Source organism: Aulostomus chinensis, chromosome 7, assembly GCF_037954235.1.
Source record: "Aulostomus chinensis isolate RoL2024-O1b breed Wild chromosome 7, RoL_Achi_v1.0, whole genome shotgun sequence".
In the NCBI taxonomy this organism is placed as follows: Eukaryota; Metazoa; Chordata; class Actinopteri; order Syngnathiformes; family Aulostomidae; genus Aulostomus; species Aulostomus chinensis.
Window position 1 is genome coordinate 10,886,073 of NC_141326.1, and position 18,928 is coordinate 10,905,000.

The window sequence follows — 18,928 nt, forward strand, 5'->3', positions numbered from 1 at the left end:
TTGCCAATGAACATCCTCCCATAATTTCGTCCATCGGTTCGAAAAACGGAAAGTTTGTGGGATCGTATCCACTTTTGTTGTTGTGCTGTTTAGCCTTGTAGTAGCCGGTCTTCAGAGTTTTCCAGCGGTTTCTAATTTGTTCGATGCTTCGGTCGATGCCGGTTTCGTTGAGTTTTTCGTGGACTTTTTTGAACAGGTCAGAATTTCTTGTTTTCCTACCGTCTAAGCGTGCCATAATGTTCAGGTCTTTGAGAGTTTGCATTAAAAATAACTCTCAAAGACCAGTTCTGCGTGCACTGCTGCTTGGAAGCCGCCGTTTTTATCAAGTGAGGAAACGTCACTGCGCATTAAGTCAAGACAGAGCATGCACAGAAAGAACACAGCCTGACAGCATTCTGTTTCACCGTTTACATGATAAGATTTTACATCTGATCGGTTTGGGAAAAGGAATATTCTACCCCTGTGAAACCGAATGAAATTCCATTCGGTTTAGGCCTCTTTATTCAGATTGAGGTGTTTATATGGAACATTTTTATTGGGTTCTAATCCAATTCTAATTGGAATATTAGGCTCCATGCAAACCAAGCTATTGACTCCAGTGTTTGAAATTTACATCATCACATTATAGAGTCTATAATAGTGACTTGTTTAAAACTGTATTCTCGCAGGTGCTACTGAAGACTGTTATTATATCATTTATATAAATTTTATGTGAAAAAATAAAGCAACTTTATATTTGGTTTCTTACTCCTTTCACTGTTTTCTCTTGAAAAATAAGCAAAGCTGATAAGAATACAGTTAAAGTATTTCATCAAGGGAGTACTGATAATAGTAATGCTTAATCTCTTAAAGATGCCCAGCGTGAAAAAACTGTATAAAGCAATGTGATGATGATGTGTTCATGAACCAGGAACGACCAATGATGCTAATTGGGTTGAGCGGAAGTTCACTGCAGTTCCTGCCCACTGAAAACAGAGGATTCTGGATATTCTAATGCTGAACACCAACAGGAGTCCCCTAACCCCCGGAACCTTTCACATAGGTGCCTAAGAGGGGGTTGTAGATTTTCCACAAAAATAGGAAGGAATCAGTTTGCCACTGCAGTTATAATTCATTAGTCTTGATCTGATTCATCATAACACCAAAGCAAGAACCCACAACATCCCTCTGCAACTGTGCAGTACTTGAGAGACATTTTGATACTCAGCTCTATCGTTACAAGCTGACTGCATCAATTCACCTCAAACCAAGTTTTTGAATAAGCCACACACACACACGCACGCACACACGCACGCACGCACACACACACACAGTCTTCTGCTGTGTTTATGTGTGATCCTCCTAAAACCACAGCGCTGTCAGAGTTCACATCATTCTGTCGACTCCTGTCTAAAAACCATGGCAGCTGATCCTGGCTGAACATCACTAAAGAGACTGGATAGACTAGAGAGAGACAGAGAAAAGAAGGAGACAATAATGGAAAATGTGGCCAGGGTTAAGGAGTGGTGAATACTGAATAGAATATTAGAGAAAAAAAAGCAGGACAGAAGGGATATATAAATAAAATAAAGAGGAGTAAAGGAAAATAAAGGTGGAGGACAGTAGCCAGAGGCACTCCGACAGAGAGGGGAGATAAAGACAGAATGAGTGAAGAGAAGTACAAATCATTACATTTGAAGCTACACAAATGCGATGCAAACTGTGTGAAAGAAAGAAGCACTGCAGCAATACTGCTGCTGCCGATAACGGTCACCGTGATGATAACCAGAAGCTTGTAGAGATATTCATTCTATACACACACCAGCGATTTCTTTTTATCATTAGTCCTCCCACTCAAAGTCCAGGCACACACGAGGCATGTGGGCTCTCATTTGAGACTTCAACTTGAAATGAAGCCCCACTCATCTCTGAGCTTTGCCTAAGGTGCTGAACACACACACGACTGAGAAAGAAATGGTGCAGCGTTGAAACGGGTGGGGAAGCAGAAGGTTAGAGTAGAAGAGAGAGGTGGAAAGGCAGAGAAGAGTGGTTGTTGGTAGAGTGAGATGGAGAAACTGAGAGATGACATAATGAGTGATGGAATGAAGGAAAAAGGAAACCAGATGAGCTCCAGGAAAAGAAGTGAAATACAATATAATGCAGCGTGTGTGTGTGTGTGTGTGTGTGTGTGTGTGTGTGGGTTTACGCTTTCAATGTTTGCTTTCATTTCTCAACAATTTTAAGAAGCACAAATTTAAACGCAAGCCAACACGAATAAGAGAACTGTGTCCGCACAGGTAAAAGCCTTTTCAAATGATGGAGCATCAACTGTAGGGAGGAAAATGAAGAGACAGCAGCAGGAAAGAAAATAGTTTTGTTATTTGCATGGCTCCACTCACCCCAACCTCCACATGATCAGAGCCCTTGTCATCCTGCTTGTGGAGGATCTCAAAGTAGTATCTTCTGGAGGACATCAGGCTGAGGAGGGATGAGACAGCATTTATGAGATACCTGATGCAAACAAACGGTAATAGCGCACTACTAATAAAACCTAATGATTATTCTTGTGTCAGCCCTACCTATAATTTAAAAAATGACACGGATTTGTAAAAGTTGTACTGGTGGAGAACTAAGTGCTGCCAAAAACATAGTATAAGCCAGGATATCATCAGCCTCAGGTCCTGAATAAAACCCATCTGGGACGGTGAAGGAGGAAATCAATGGTACAAATATATAAATCAATATTCTACACTTGTAAAAGAACTCCTGGTTAGACTGAGATCAGTCTGATCAAATGCTTGATGTTGGCCACGGCACTGATGAAAAACACACGCACCAAGTGACAATGCTTTATTCCAATCAAAAACACATAACGGATAATAGGCCAGCATCTGCTGCTGAATGAGAGAAACCAGGGCACTGGTCCACACACCATTAGCTCACAAAACACACATGTGTAGTACAGACGTGGTGAAGTGCAAGCACTCACACACACTCACACACACTTTTGAGACATGTCCTCCAACGCACCGGCCGTATCATTCATTTGCTCTGCAGACTCTGATATGACACATAACCGCATATTCATTTGCAACCCTGTTACAAAAAAAAGGGGGAAGATCATGTTAAAGTGGAAGTATTATGATTATTTCCAGATTTATTAATCTGGGAGTCCACGCATACATGTTTCAAAATTTTGAAAAAAAAAAAATCCTTATTATCTCCTACTGGCCCTTTACTCATCTACCCACAGTAACAGAGAATGGCAGAGTGCCCATAACCATGGGTCCCTTGAAAAGGTGGGTTTATGAACATTGTTGAACAGAGCAAAAGTACGAAACTTTCTTTTACATTCCGCTTTGTAAGATAATATTTTTAAATGATTGCGAATGAAGTCATTAGAATTACAACCCTAACCTACTATGAACAAACTACACTGCATACGCATGACTACGTCACCACACATTGCACTTATCGTGCTTCTTTTACACCAGAATTACACCGCGTGTTGTGCCACGGGCCAGGTGAAACCTAGACACAGCATGATAGGTAGTTCCTCCGCTCTTCAGACTCCCAAGGAAGGCCAGCAGTCCAAGTAAGCAGTGTTCTAAAAAGCCACTTTTATTTCGCTAAATGGGAGAACAGTGCCTAAAACAATAAACAAAACAATGACAAATGATCTAACCTAGCACAGGAAAATCAGGATAAAATAAAGAGGGATCCTCCCTCCTGCCTCTATTTACAAATATATATGATAATGGCTGTAGTTACTGGCTTTCAAACTAAGCAGAACCTTTCTACATCCATCCATCGTCGTCTTCCGCTTATTCCTTATTAGTAAGGGTCATGGGGGGGCTGGAGTCTATCCCAGCATCTACAGGCGAGAGGCGGGGTTCACCCTGGACAGGTCGCCAGTCCATCACAGGACCAACACATAGAGACAGACAACCATTCACACTCACAGTCAATTTAGAGTCATCGTCATCTTCCGCTTATTCCTACATTAAGGGTCGTGGGGGGGCTGGAGCCTATCCCAGCATCTACAGGCGAGAGGCGGGGTTCACCCTGGACAGGTCGCCAGTCCATCACAGGACCAACACATAGAGACAGACAACCATTCACACTCACAGTCACACCTACGGTCAATTTAGAGTATCAATCAGCCTCGTCCCCAAATAGCATGTCTTTGGACTGTGGGAGGAAGCCGGAGTACCCGGAGAGAACCCACGCAGGAACAGGGAGAACATGCAGACTCACACAGAAAGATCCCGTGCCCGAGCCTGGACTCGAACCCGGATCCTTCTTGCTTTGAGGCCACAGTGCTAACCACTGCACCACCGTGCAGCCCACCTTTCTACATTTTACCATAAAACTCCAAGAAGTTCACTACACAAAGAGCAGGCACTTTCTTGCAGACGAAGACTGAAGGGAGACAGAGTGCTGCCAGCTGAGGGTTTAAATGGCCTGCTGCTATCCCCCTGACCAATCCCATGACTGCAATCAGCTAGATTGGCAGCTGGGTGAACCAATTGCTGAGCACCACCTTTTCACACTCGCTTGAGGAGCGAGAGAGAGAGAGAGCGAGAGAGAGGTCGTTCACAAATACACACGCGCACGCGCGTGCGCACACACAGAGCATTTTAGAAACTGTTTACTTGTGAACTGAATAAAAGACAGAGTATGAAAGAATTTGATTATTTTGCACGGTTCTGAATGGTTTATAGTGATGACATCAGAGTAAATATATAGGAAGCAGAAGATGTGGTTCTGACAGCTCACCTGGCTGCCTGCGTCTTACATTATCTGCTGACCTCAGTTACATCCTTTCGCTTCTTCTGGATAACATTTGCATGCCTATTCTGCTTTGTCAACTTGGAAGACCTTCACATTTAGATTAGATGAGAAGAGGATTAAACAGTGGTCTTCCACGATGAAGTGTGTCCCTGTACAAGTTCTTCTTACAAAGGGTGAAATGTAACTGGAAAAAGAAACTCCTATAAACAAAAATAATGTTTATTCATGTTCAGTGCTGCCAGGCAATTTGTGTGATGTGCTACTCTGAACTTTGGAGTCAGTCTGCTCCTCCATATTCATGATACGCTCTGATTCACTGAGATATGTGATGGATCTGTTCATTTTCTTTCTTTGTTTCTGTTTTCTTTGACGTTCTCTGTTCTTTTGGCGGTCTCTCCTCTCGAAACCAACACTGCAGCTCATCTTCTTTGAAAGCAAGAGATAACATGAAACACGACAAGTGTAAGTAAACAGAAAAACTTTCTTGCATGATTAGATCTTCCTTTTGAAAAAGTGGGTTCTCTGGGAAAGCTAAATGTTACCACTTATGTAACCGTTCAGGTCATGCATAGATAGCGATACTTTAGCTACGCTACTATGCTGAATTACAGTTTGCTTTGACATACGTTGCAGTGTGTTCCTCCATCCCTGATGTGTGTGACCGAGCTGAAAGGGAAGGACAAAGGCTGAGGAGGGACAGTCACGTGTTGTCTCATGCTTAAATGCTGCCACATCATCCGGGCACCCAGCGTTCTGTATCTAATAAATCATTGCAGGTGCAGGAGAGCAGTGACAGTGATCTAAGGTTACCCTCTCATGAATACGGAACATCACGCAGTGCAGCTGCTGAAACGCCACTCAGCCCACGCAAATGCCACTTGAAGCTCCTGGTACACCGCTTGGCCTTTTCCAAAAGATTCAAACAGAACTGCATCTCTGTTCCCAAACTAGGAGATGGGAAATACAAAAAAGATTCATGCCCTGAAATCAAAAGGCTCATTAGATTAGTTTAAATTACATAAATTTGATTGAATATATGAAGAAACTGAGTCATCTGAATTATCTCTATGAGATATCTGCGCAAAATCTTACAAATAGTTCAAGCTATGTATCAGCAGATGACCACAAAGCAGCAAAGACAAGAAAAGGTTCTGAAAAAGAGCCATCTACATCTATAATTCAATCTTACTGTCCTAATTCTACACAATTTAATTTTAAGATGGCATCATTCATTTAAAATCCTAAAACTGCTATTTTTTTGGTTCACTGAGTTCCTGTCCCAACGTAGATGACGTTAGATGGTTTTAAGGAATATTAGGACATTTCCTGACCCTTCATCAAACCGTCTTTTAAAACCATAATCTAATGTCTCTCTCAGGAATATACAAATGTCAGTGCTGAGGATTCAGTTCGCCACCAGACTGCTGATATTCAACCATTGATGCGGAGACAAAATGCACCCACAACTTTTTATTGTCTGCCAGCATTTAAGGAACTCTTTCCTCAATATGAAAACAAAAAGGAAACACACACATGCACACATAGGATTGTATTATACTGAACAAAACAAAAATGGATCAACAGAGTGTGTACTACTCTCATCAGGCATATTCACATACTTTTCTGGTTTGCTTCACTATTGCCTTTGTTTTTTACTTGTGCTATCAATTAATTTTGTATGACATTTCAGAAGTGATTTCATTATATCTCTTTGCAATCGCGCCACAATTTTATTAATATCTCAGATGAGATATATACTGTATATATACACAAATATATATATATATATATATATACACACACACACACACACACACACACACACACACACACACACACACAAACATATATATATATATTGTGTTGTGGGATTCATGACTGGAGGCTCTCAATTGATTTTTCGTGTCCATGCCTTCTGTTTCAGTTTAATGTGCAAAGGACTGATATTCTTCAGGAAAGAACAAAAGCAAAAAACAACACACAAAAACCCCCAGCCTGGACGGTCCAAAATCTGGTCAGAGAAAATCTGAGGAGAAGTGTATTTGGCAAAACGTGGCACTGGAAGAAAACTTTTAAATTCTTCAGTTTCAGTAGTTTTAGTGTGTCAGAAATGGGAGGAGGAATGGTTATATTTCTAACACACTGAAACTGAAGAATTTAATTTGCTCCCCAACCACTGCTTTTAACCCATTCTGTTAGTGGTTAGGTCAGTCATTCCAGAGCATTTAACCACTGTCATGTATGAAATGAAATCATCCTCCTATTAAGTGACCATTCACTTATTTCATTATTAGACATATTTCAAATGCTCTATTCTAGTCATTATCAGCTCCCTGACTACTCCTTCAAAAGGCATCTATTGATTTGTCTTAAATAATTACAGCATAATATATACTGTAAGCTATACATCCTTGTAAAGGTCTTGGAAAAAATAGTGGCCTGTTTAATAGCAATGTCTTTAATGAAAAAAAAAATCTATAAGAGAAACTGAGAGTACCCAAATATCTGTTTTATATATTTCCTGATATAGTTGATAAAGCCATTTTGTCTAATCTTATCTTAAGCACTGGGCTGGCACTTTTGGTTTAGTTTTTGGTTTTATTCCAGTCTCTCTGAAAGGAAACTCTGTTGTCTATGGTGACAATAACTCCCCGACCTCCCATTTGGCCTTTGAAGTGCCTCGAGGCTCCATCCTTGGCCCGTTATTGTTTTCCATTTACCTTTTTCATATGCACCATATCAGTTTTCATTTTCATTCAAATGAAATCCAGATCTATTCTTAACTAACAGCACAAATCCACTGGTGTAATTATAACCCTAATTTCACAGATGTCAAAAAAATGACTCACTCAAAACATTTTACACCTAGTTTAATATTCTTCAAAGGCCATTTTCCTGGGTCTAGAAGCTTCCACTGAGCCTTCAACCTTGCAATCAGGTTCTCAGCTGTGTTGGATCAAAAGCCAGTAATTAAATGTGGAGAATGTAGTTCAATGTACACTTTAGAATTGATTTTTAAAAAAAATCATAACTTTTAAACCAAAGTTGGGGGTTGCTTATATCACAGAAGCCCCCCAGAATTTTGCTGCCGAACATTCTTAGGTCAAGCCGAAAAAGGCTGAGCTTACATGCCAGAGAGATCAGACTGGCTCTATTTGTTCTGTAAAATGTGTCTTAAAAGTGTCATTTTAAAAACTGTGCTTTATTTTTTATAAAGGACATTTATAATTCTATTTTTCCCGCTCTAATGTATTTTAGTACATCATCCTGTCTTATCCTAATAAAGATACTAAACATTGTTATCTGTGATTGAAAGGTCTTTACATAAAGTTTTTAAGAGAAACATGGAAAAGGAGAGAGACAAACAGGAGAAGCATAAAGTAGGAAGGACAGGTGTGTGTGTGTGTGTGTGTGTGTGTGTGTTTGTGTGTGCTTGCATGTGCGCGCATGTGTGCGCGCATATGTGCGTGTTCACTGGTCACATCAGTCTTGCTGTGATGGATGACGCGATGGGCTTCGGTTGAATGAGATGAAGCGACAGAGAGACAGGCAGAAAGAAAGATGAAGGAGGAGCAATGAATGGCAAATGAAGAGCAGAAACAGAGGGGGAATTACAAATGCTTTCTGTGTCTAAAAAATCATTACAGTGAATATCACTGAGACATGATTGTACAGAGAGGGCCATGCCGGAAGAGAAAAAAACATAAAAGAGCAAGTGAAGGGCAAATGAAAGATGGAAGAGGAAAGAATAGCTATTAGTGTGTGACTCAGAGGATGAGTAGAGGACACAAAACAAGAGTCTAATTGCCTGACTAATTGGAGTCTTTATTTCCAGTTTTCCTTCATTGGGCTTAACGGATAGAGACAGACAAAGGAGCTTGACTGGGCTGCATAACATAAGACGGCCTGCTGAGTATCATCCCAAAGTCTGCTGGATTTGTATGAAATATTAATTTGGCCTGAATAGTTTTCTGCGGAAAGACAAACTCCTTTCACAAGTGTCTTAAAAAAAGCTGGTGGACTGTTTTTGTCAAGAGTTACACAAAAGCCTGCCGTTTAACACTCTGAAGACCTACCAACAGCTTAAATACATTTGCAAACGCTCAGTATGAATAACCTGGTTTGCAGTGAGGGGTGTGATGGAGACAATATACTCTCTGCCCTTGGTCCTCACCAGCTCTTGTTCTCTGATTTGGCATCACCCCACTGTCTCCTATCAGAAATTTCCTCCTTCCACTATTCCAGAATCACGCCTCTTTTTTTCTCCCAAAACTTAATTTGTCATTAATACTATCAGAATGTCACTCTGTCCTCCTTCTCCAATAGCCACAGGTGGTCTTAAAATAAAAGAGTGCGCTAAGCATGTGCTCTCCCCTGGACGACATTAATGATACCACTGTTTAGAGCTGCCCCAAGGAGATGCACAAACTTCACTTTTCTCCTGCCATGCTCTCTCCCCTCTTCGTTCCATTTCTCATGCATGCCTTTAATCCATCAGAGAGCTATCATGCTGTTCTTCCCTGCAGCCTCAATAAATCCTCTTTCTCCCATCCCCTGCCTTTGCTCCGTCCCTCGCTCGCTCTCCATCTCTTTCTTCCTCGTCTCCCGTATCGTTTCGGAGACTTCTCTCCTCTATCTAGCGCGTCCAATTTCCCCATATGTAATTATCCAACATAGCATTATAGCATTACTAACTTCATTGCTTTTTCATCGATACGCCTCCAATTCACCCTCTCCTAACTGTGATTCTCTATTAACACTTACTGGGCTAAATGCATGGACAGAGTTACAGCATCTCACAAGGCTTTTCTCTCCAGAGGTTTTGTACTCATGAGAGAAAGAAGCATATGTTGTTTCATCTTGGTCAAGTGCTTCTGCAGTCATTAAACTGCATCAAGGTCAAACACACCTACATGTGCAACATCTACCGACAGGAAAAAATGAAAGTGGTACACAGCAACACATTAGTAGAGCAAGTTGGAATGATACTGTTTATTTTCAAAAATAGAAATAGAGTATTAAAATTTTCTGTGTAGTCAAAGCATCAGTAAAGTCCTGTGTGCGTCTGTTTTGTAAATCCTGTAAAGAAAGCAGGAGGTGTCTCCTGCATGTTCCGTTTAATCACTGTAAACATGCACTTGGTACATTTATATTTGATCTATATTTAAATTTGTGCAATGGCCTTGAAACACAGAATTCACATGGTTTTCTGTTCTTCATAAACATCAGAGGCTAGCCTCCTAGAAGCGTAACAACTTTTAATCACCTGTATTAGTGGTGTTTTTCCTTCATGCTGCTCCAGTGGCGTATCAAATGGGTGTGTTTTTGTGTGTGTGTGTGTGTGTGTGTGTGTGTGTGTGTGTGTGTGTGTGTTTGTGTAATGATCAGGCAGCGTATTTGCACGACGTTGGAATAATGTGAATTGTGAATTGTGATTGTCCCACTAATACGGGGTTTATTTATAAACATATCAGACTGACTAAAATCATACCTTGCAAAGTCAGACTAACATACATAGATGATGTCTTTGGGAATCAAATATCTCTCGCATGGAAATGCCTACTTGGCCTGGAGTTCTGCTGTGACTAGGATCCACTGCAGTGTTTAACCCAGAAATCAAACTATGTATCAACATGTCAGCCGAAACTACGATGAAAACTCCACATTTCTGGACATAGAAATAAAACTTAGGCTCTCTCAGCTTAAGGAGTTTTTCCTCTAATTTTCTTTCAATTGAAGTTCACTGTTCACCAGGGATGCTGTTTGCTGTGGTTCACTTGTTTTGGTATGTGACAAAAAAGGTGAAGCGGAAGAAGGACTGATTACCACCAGTTGTGAGGGCGCATGCTGCCACCTAACGTTCTGGAGGTAGTCATACTTCTGTGAATAATCTGATTCTTCCTTGTTCATGTCAAGTGGAACACCACGGTTAACTGGCTCAATCGGACTGTAACTACAGCTGCAGTTCAACTGTGCATGTGAAGAATCAGGGACGGTTGTAGTTTTGTGTTCTTTGTCGAGTTTAGTTTTGACATCTTTGAAGGCTACCTGCTGCTAAGCAAGATTTTCTATTTGGAAGCAGTGTCCTTGGTCCAGGTCCAGAACTTTTGGGAAAGTCTGTATTCCAGTGACTACTGATAAAATGTAAGATGAATGCTGACAGAAAACTTCTTCAATCCCCCTGGTGAGCCAAGGACACTTTGGATGCTAAGGCTTTGTTAGCTTTTTCAAAGTGAAGTAGCCTCGATGGTAGCTTAGCTAGCTTGTCCCTGTGGCCAGTGAGTGTTCTTTCTGTGGTTAGTCTTTTGTGTCAAGTCCAATGCAGCTAAGATGTTGTCTAGATTTGTCTGTGCAGTGGTATGAGAGGCCTCCAGAGAAGTGCAGAGGAATGGTTCCCAGAGTTTCACAACAAGGCTCTCTCAGTTTTCCCCAGCTCCTGGACAACGACGCCAGCAATGGTTAATATATTCACCATCTTAGCCAAAGGAGCCCATGAGTGGCAGCACAATCCACTTTCGCTTCTCACAATTATCTCAACTATTTCTTCCAAAACCAAGTTCAAATATTATCTGGTGAATATATGAGTGGTAGAAATAAATCGAGAGAGAAGCAAGAGCTGTCTGTCAGCATAGCTGCCCTCTGCGCTGCCTGACTGGATTCTTTCTGAGTTCCCCTCGACTAAACTGACTCTGTCATCATTACTGTCTCTAATCACATTTTCCACATGCAATCCTGTGTCAATGTTTGATTGTACCCATACATCTCTGCCAATCAGATGCAATAAATCATACCACAGTCTTTCACAGCTGAAGAGATGTCACAAAGTATTCCTGATTACGCATAAGCCATGACGCACACACAAACACACAGAGATTTGTGTCTCAGCGGGCTGCCATCACTCACAGAAACAGATGGTGGGGAAAAAGAAAAGCAGGACACATAAGTCAATCTGCAGTGACGGCTTCATGTCTAATTCAACCACTATAATGAGACAACCAATCACCTTTAGCAGTGGGAGGTTACCTTGAGGTAAATATCCAGTTGCATGTGAGAAGACACGCACAAATTACACTTAGTTTGCAGTGAGGCAGGTGCTGCATTCATCCTCTAAACCATGCCCAATCAGTATTCCTGTGATGTCATGACCACAAGTACTATACTTTCCTCTCTAAATGCTTGAGTGTCCTCGGCAGCTAATAGCCAGCAGTCCTTAAGTGATTCAATTATAGATACTGAGATCTCACGGTGAAATAACTGGTCATTCTCCTCAAGGTTTTGCTCACTGTTACTGGGAAAGGCACAGTTAAATCTCTTCATCCAACTATCATCAGTCTTGGGGGGGGGGGGGGGGATGTTTGCAGGGTCTAAGTAAAAGGGAACTAAAGATGGGAAAGAGAAAGATGAAAAGGTTAGGAGAAGAAGGAAAGGGAGAGAGGAATTAAAGAGCAAGCCCGCACCAATGTGTGCACACACACTCACGCGTGGAAAAGGAAGAAAATATATTAACGCCCACGTGTCTGTGGAGGGTTGGGTGTAAATTCACTTCCTGCAGTTTGGGAACAGAATGCTACTCCTTCAAAATGCCAGCTGCAGCACCACAGATAAGCTCTCTTTTTACCAAGTCACTGTCAAAGGTCAATGGCAGCCATTTTACATTTCATGTTGGGAAACTCATCTGCAGTACCAAAACCAGCTAACAGTTCCTTTACATTGATCCATTCTTTTTACCTTATTGCATTTTTTTTCGAACTCCGACCTCATCTTGACATGCTGACAAGATTCAGCCGGCACTCATTAGTTTCAAATATCTTTCAAACAATATTCCCTCTAATCCTCAGCTTATTGTCAATCACATCCCACTGTGAACAGTTCAAAAGCCTCGGAAATACTTGATGTCAAGCACAGCGTCAGATGAGCTCAGTATGCGACTCAGCACAGTTCAGCTTATAGAATCTTAGCGAGCTTCCATCTTGCCGGTGTTGTCTATAGCGCCCGAGGCTCCTGAAGCTGTTAGAGAGCAAAGGCGCTGTTGACAGGGTTATCTGGGTTCCTCATCTGACTAAACTGTCACTTGTCAAGCTGTTATGACAGCACCTGGCAGCAGCTGCCAAGCTATCACTTCATAGGTATGAACAGAGATGCAGGGGGAAGAAAAAACAACAACTAAAGGGTATGGTTTCAAATTGACACAGGTATTATTCTAAAAGTCACAGCAACAGATGCTAACGCCATGAAAAGTAACCGATTGGTGCATCTTACTTTAACACAGCCCAGGTGCTTCTGGTTTCACTTAGAATCTAAAGAACCCCTCATATATGTTAGAAGCTGCACAGTAAGAGTGCCAACAGTGTGGCCATACTAATGAGCAAAGTAAAGTCACTGGTGTTAAAAATATGTATTGCTGGGTGCTGCTACACTTCATTTGACCTATATGAAGCTGTAAAATGAAGAAAAGTTAGAGATAGATAGCTGAGACGGCAAGAGGGACAAATATTCTCCATCGTCTAGTTTTATTTGGCAAACTTGAGATTTATGCAAATAAAACTAGACCCATTTGCACACACACAAACACACACACACACCCACAGAATAGCGTGCATCATTACCTCCAGGTGGTCACAGCCAGGTGGTGTGGATGACAACCAGATCTCCCTAACAGGTGTACCAATTCACCCTCCCTGTCTGCGCCCCTGAGGACAGACCATCACACACCGTGGCAACAGAAAGGCCACACCCCATTGGTGGAGACAAACAGGTGTTTAGAGAATAGTATAATTACTGCCAATTTTCAAACAGCATGTGTCTAAGCTTGGCTGTCAATGCTGGAGGGAGTACTAATCTACCCCCTCCCCTAATTAAAGCTTGAAATTCGCTCCCCCAAAATGTACCTGGTATTAGAATCAGGCAAGGACCACATGTACTCATACTTACATGATAGGAGATGCACATAGAAAGAGCGGACCGACTCAAAACAGTATCTGTTCTGTTCTTTCGATTTAATACAAGTATCGTAAATGTATCAATACTGCAGCCGTTTCTTAAAACGACATAATGAGGACAAAAAGCATCGAGTCTTAATCCTACTTTTAGTCATTTGCTGGTTTTGAGCTCAATGTGACGTCGCTGACAGAGATTTGACTAACTCTAAGGATTTGCTGTTATCGTCCATGTCCTATAGTGGAAAGAAGGGTTCAGTCAGTGAAGCCTGCCTCAGTCTTGTCAAGGTCTGATACAATTGGTCTTCACACATAAACTGATTGTCTCACTTGTAAGGCTGTCCTGCTGCACATGGGCCAAAACTGAAGTCTACATCTACTTCCTGATCGCTACGTTTCTCCTTTTTTTGGGGGCGTTTCCAAAATTCGATCGCAGCACCTGTGATTGAATGATTGTTTTGTTGTGAAAGGATGAGCTGAGCGGAGTAGCTGCATGTTTAGTATATTCAGTGATAACTTTAAGGACTTGTACTGCACTCTTTAATGTAGAGTAGCCACAGTCACTACATGGTGTGCATGAATGTTTGCATGGTCTGGGCGAATGAAGTAGAACCACTCAAAATACACGTTTCATTCCCTGACAGTCCTGCAGAGTCCATTATTCCCTGCTCACTTATTACATGCTATAGTATGTTGTGCAGCTCCAATGAACCGAGACGTGTAAATAACCACGGTCCAATCTTGAAAAAAACAAAGAGAAAAACTTGCAGAGGTGTGGTTTTCATGTCATTGCGCTCCGCTACGTTCAGCTCAACATGACAATAATTAGGAACAACAAAACTTGAACTGTTTTAAATGGCAGCTTTGATGAAAGCTGTGCATTTAAATGAACTTTTGGTGAGAGGAGAGGTTAAGCAGCCTCAAATGGCTCTGAAGGTATTCTCCCACAACACGTCCCACAGGAGGACCACGCCGCCGCTGCTGCTGTAGCCTCCTGTGTAATAATGTTCTTTCATTCAGCTAAATTGACAGTAATATTCTAGAAACATGGCTCATTTCCCTCCATCTGTCTTTCAAATGTTTCAAATCTAACGACTATTGTTGTACACACTCTCTGATGTGTAAACATTTTAGTAGAAAATGGTAACTTTGCTCCTTTCTGCACTGTATATGAATACTTTTATATGAATGTACAGCGAATAATCCTGTTGTGCAACATTTGTTACGCTCAGGAGGGTATCAGCTTTGCAATAAATAAGTTGAGTGTAATGTCGTGTGTGTGTGTGTGTGTGTGTGTGCGTGTGTGTGAGAGAGAGCGTGAGAGAGAGAGGGGGATCAGTGCCATACAGCAGCAGAGAGAATTTGTTGTTTTGAAATTCTGTTTCTACCATGGCAGATATATGACGCTGGTATGTCCAATCAGGTAAAAAGGTCATATTCCGATTATTGTGTACAACACTGCGATATAATCAACACAAGGTATCATAAGTCTACTTAGTTATCCCAAAAAATGCAAACAGATTAGTGATTATTATGAAGTGTGTATCACTCTATCAGTCGTTCCATCAAATTTACACACACACACACACACACACACACACACACACACACACACACACACACACACACACACACACACACACACACACACATATATCACCTTTCAGGAATGCCATTCAAAGTCCTTTAGGGTTTAAAAAGTACAAAAACAGCACAGGAAAAAAGAAAAATGGCCCTGGAGACGAATGCACACTGAGCAAATCAAACAGAATATATCTATTTATTAAAAATTCCGACATAAAACTAAAATGTAGATAAAACAGGGCAATAGAGATAAAACTAATAAATTGAATAAGTATAAACCATTGTACTGTGATAGTAAAACACAACATAAATGCCAGAATAAAAATATAAGCTTTTAGTTTAGGTTTAAGAGTGTCAGTATTTCCAGCTCCGCTTAGACCATCCAGCAGGCTATTCCAGCTTTCTGGAACACACTGACTAAAAGAAGAACCACCTAATCTTTTAGTTCTACTCAGTGGAGCAACTTAAAAAGAGGAGCTGAAGGACCTGGGGGTGTCTCCTTGGTTGATAAACTAAAAGTTTGCAATATAGTCTGGTGCAAGGCTAAGCAGGGCCTTATAAAATAATGAAATAATCTTAAAATCAATCCAAAAACTGACAGGTGGCCAGTGGAAAGATTTTAAATGAGCATAACGTTTGTTTTGTGCTGCAGAATTCTGGATTAGTTCCAGTTGATAAATTGTATTCTTTGGTAGACCAGTAAGGAGAGCGCTGCAGTAGTCTAGCTTGCATGCAGCGCTCTCTCTGCGTTGTATAGTTTGGTGAGAGGCATAGCGTGTCATCATTATCAGCAAACACACACACACACACACACACACACACACACACACACACACACACACACACACACACACACACAGAATGCAAGCTTAAGAATTTTACAGTCAGAAAAGTAGAACTAAACCATTTGGTTTCTCATGGCCTTTATTATTATAAAAGGGAAACTTCAGGTCTCTTTTAAGACATTTAATAAAAAGGCATTATAAACGGCAAGATTCTTCAGAGGCGCAGCAGAGTTTACTGGATTATTATGCTGTTTACAATGTCCTCCTGTTTATACCGATCCACTATTCCTTTACACAATTCTTCAACATCCCAATGCAGCTGTGAGCTTGACACATCCAGTCCTCGTCCACTAGTGAGGGTGCTGTGGAGACAACACAAGACACTGGTCCATGTGGTCTGGATGAGTCCTTAACATGTACTAAACCCAGGGAAGTACTTTTATCTCTCACAAAGAAGCTCACCTGAGACACCGAGCTGCAGGGACAGGTTGAGGTCTTGTCGCTGGGCCCTTTGTGAAAAAAATGGCATGGGGAGCGCAAGTTGCTGAGACAGGAAGTAGTCTGGAGGAGTAGGGCCGAGGAGGCCTGGCTGAGCTTCCTCTGCTCTAGATCACGTATCTCCTACTGCAGGGGATACAGCATAGTCAATAACAGATAAACAGATATGGATACCTGGATCTGAGAGCCAAGCTCTTCCGTCATCTTGTCCTTCCTCTCAATAACCTACCAAGAGAAGAACAGAGCATTAGGATGGGCAGCTTCATGACAGAGATATAATCAACCTGGTTGCCAGTTATTCTTCATTGCATCTTTTTCAGAGTCATTATTAAAGTGTCTTTACGACAGATAAACTCAATAGTTCCACACTGCGCTCAATGTTTTGCTCAACAGCCAATCAGAGTAAATTATTTCTGTCAAAGAGTTTGAAAATGAAGATGGATTCATTGAGGAACCGTGCATTACGAAATACCTTTTCAAGAATCTCCTTGTCCTCTCTCAAGATATTGTAATCTTCTTTGATTTTCTCAACATCCTGAGGCGTATGTTGGGCTCTGGACTCAAAAGCCAGCTGCACACGTCTGAACACTGAGGAAAATGGAAATAAAAAACAGGTATTATGCAGTGTTATTACTGTCTGAGCTGCTAGTCTCTGTACATAGAGTGAAGTGAATGCAGCCAGGTTCAGTGCGACGGTGTGTTTGCATACTCATCAATTATGTTCATTAGGTTGCTCTACCTTTGTCTCTGCTCCTCCATCTGAGCGAACATTTTTTGCAGTTGTGAGAAAGTCTCCTGTAAAATATTGACTTTCTACGACAACGTTTGGCATCTAGGAAAAGATACATGAAAAATTAACACAGGATTAAGACTGGGAACGTGTATTGTTCTTTTCATGGGGACTTTTGAGAATAATAACATGAATGTAAATATCAATTCTCTCCATACAATGTCCAAACATGAGCAGTAATACTTTTTAAGACATTGGCCACTCCATTATAAGCTCCTTCTACCTCAACAGACTTTCAGCAGCTTCAAATGCAGCTCACCCCTTGCCTGCTTTGGAGTGCCCAGATTCTGTGTACAGACCCACACGAGCACTCATTAACTGAGGCTAAGAGAGAGAAAGTTAGGAGCATGGCATAAAAATACAAAAGAATTGAAATCAAATTGAAATAGTAGTTGCCACTGGAATCTAGTTTTACGGTGGCAACGAGGAGTTGATTTCCTGTATGTAACATCAAGAGATGGTGGAAGAAAGAGGGAGATAGAAGAGGGGTGACGATGTATAGAAAATGAGAAATTATGGAAGAAAAAAGAGAGAGAGTGGAAGTGAGAAGCAGAAAGATGAAAGACAAAAGAGGGGGTTAGTTAAAGGAAGATCAAGGAAGGTTTAAGTATGGAAGTTTACGACACCATGATTGATAGAAAGAGTGGAGGCAACAGAGAGATGAATGAGTTATACTGAGTGGACGGAAGAGTAAAGAAAAAAGATGAACGAGAGGAAGAAAATGAAATAGAAGAAGGTGGGGAAAGAAGAGCTTAAAAATAACTGATATGGCTAATTAATGCAACAGTTGAACGCACTTGCCTTAGCTGTCGCAGCCATGAGTCTGGTCTTCCTTCCAGCAGCTCCTTCTCTACTTTTGTCCATACAGAATATATGACACAAAAGACTCTTACCAGTCGCATGTTCTTCCTGGAAAAGAAAAAGAGAAAAAAAGTTGAAGATGTAGCTTAAGCTGACATTTCTGCAGAACGCTACTGCTTGGTTGAAGCCAAGACAATGCCATGGCATTTACTCACTTAATTTGAGAGGCTGCCCGTACAAAAATGTGAGATCTTTGTTGACTTGGCCAGATGACGATGCGCCTTAAATGGTGGGATAAATATTATATTGTTAGTTTTTGGTCTGAAATAGAAATACGCAGTTACAGAGAGCAGTGTTTGTGAGAGTCGGTATGCACAAGGCAGGACTCAGACTTAGGCGTCATCTTATCTTTCTGTAGAAGTTGCTAACTGCAGCTTTAAATTCTAACCATTCTTTGTAAAGCAGTCGTACAAGGCATATTTATGAATGTAAGGCTGTTATCTAATTATTTGAAGAAGCAAGTTTGGAGTCTTACCATCAGTAAAAAAGAAAAATAGTAATGAAAATAAAACAAAAACAAAACAGAATTCCCACTCTTTACAGTCAGAATCATTTTAAGTGCAACTGGCATTGGCTAAGAGAAGTCTGAACCCAAAAATTTTATTTTTGTCATTTCCGTCTTATTTCGGCAAACAGAAACCCGCAGATAAATATATCTGGGACCTACTAACTCGTCTTCTTCTCCGGAGCCTTCGGGCTCC

General features: G+C 41.2%; 1 protein-coding gene across 1 annotated transcript in view; it reads right to left on the bottom strand.

Annotated features, from left to right (window-relative positions):
- b4galnt4a (beta-1,4-N-acetyl-galactosaminyl transferase 4a) overlaps positions 1–18,928 on the bottom strand; it is a 170,640-nt gene that overhangs the window by 27,586 nt on the left and 124,126 nt on the right. The window contains exon 8 of the mRNA XM_086208374.1: positions 2,379–2,457. Within this exon, the coding sequence (XP_086064500.1) occupies positions 2,379–2,457 (79 nt within the window). The remainder of the gene's footprint in view (positions 1–2,378; positions 2,458–18,928) is intronic.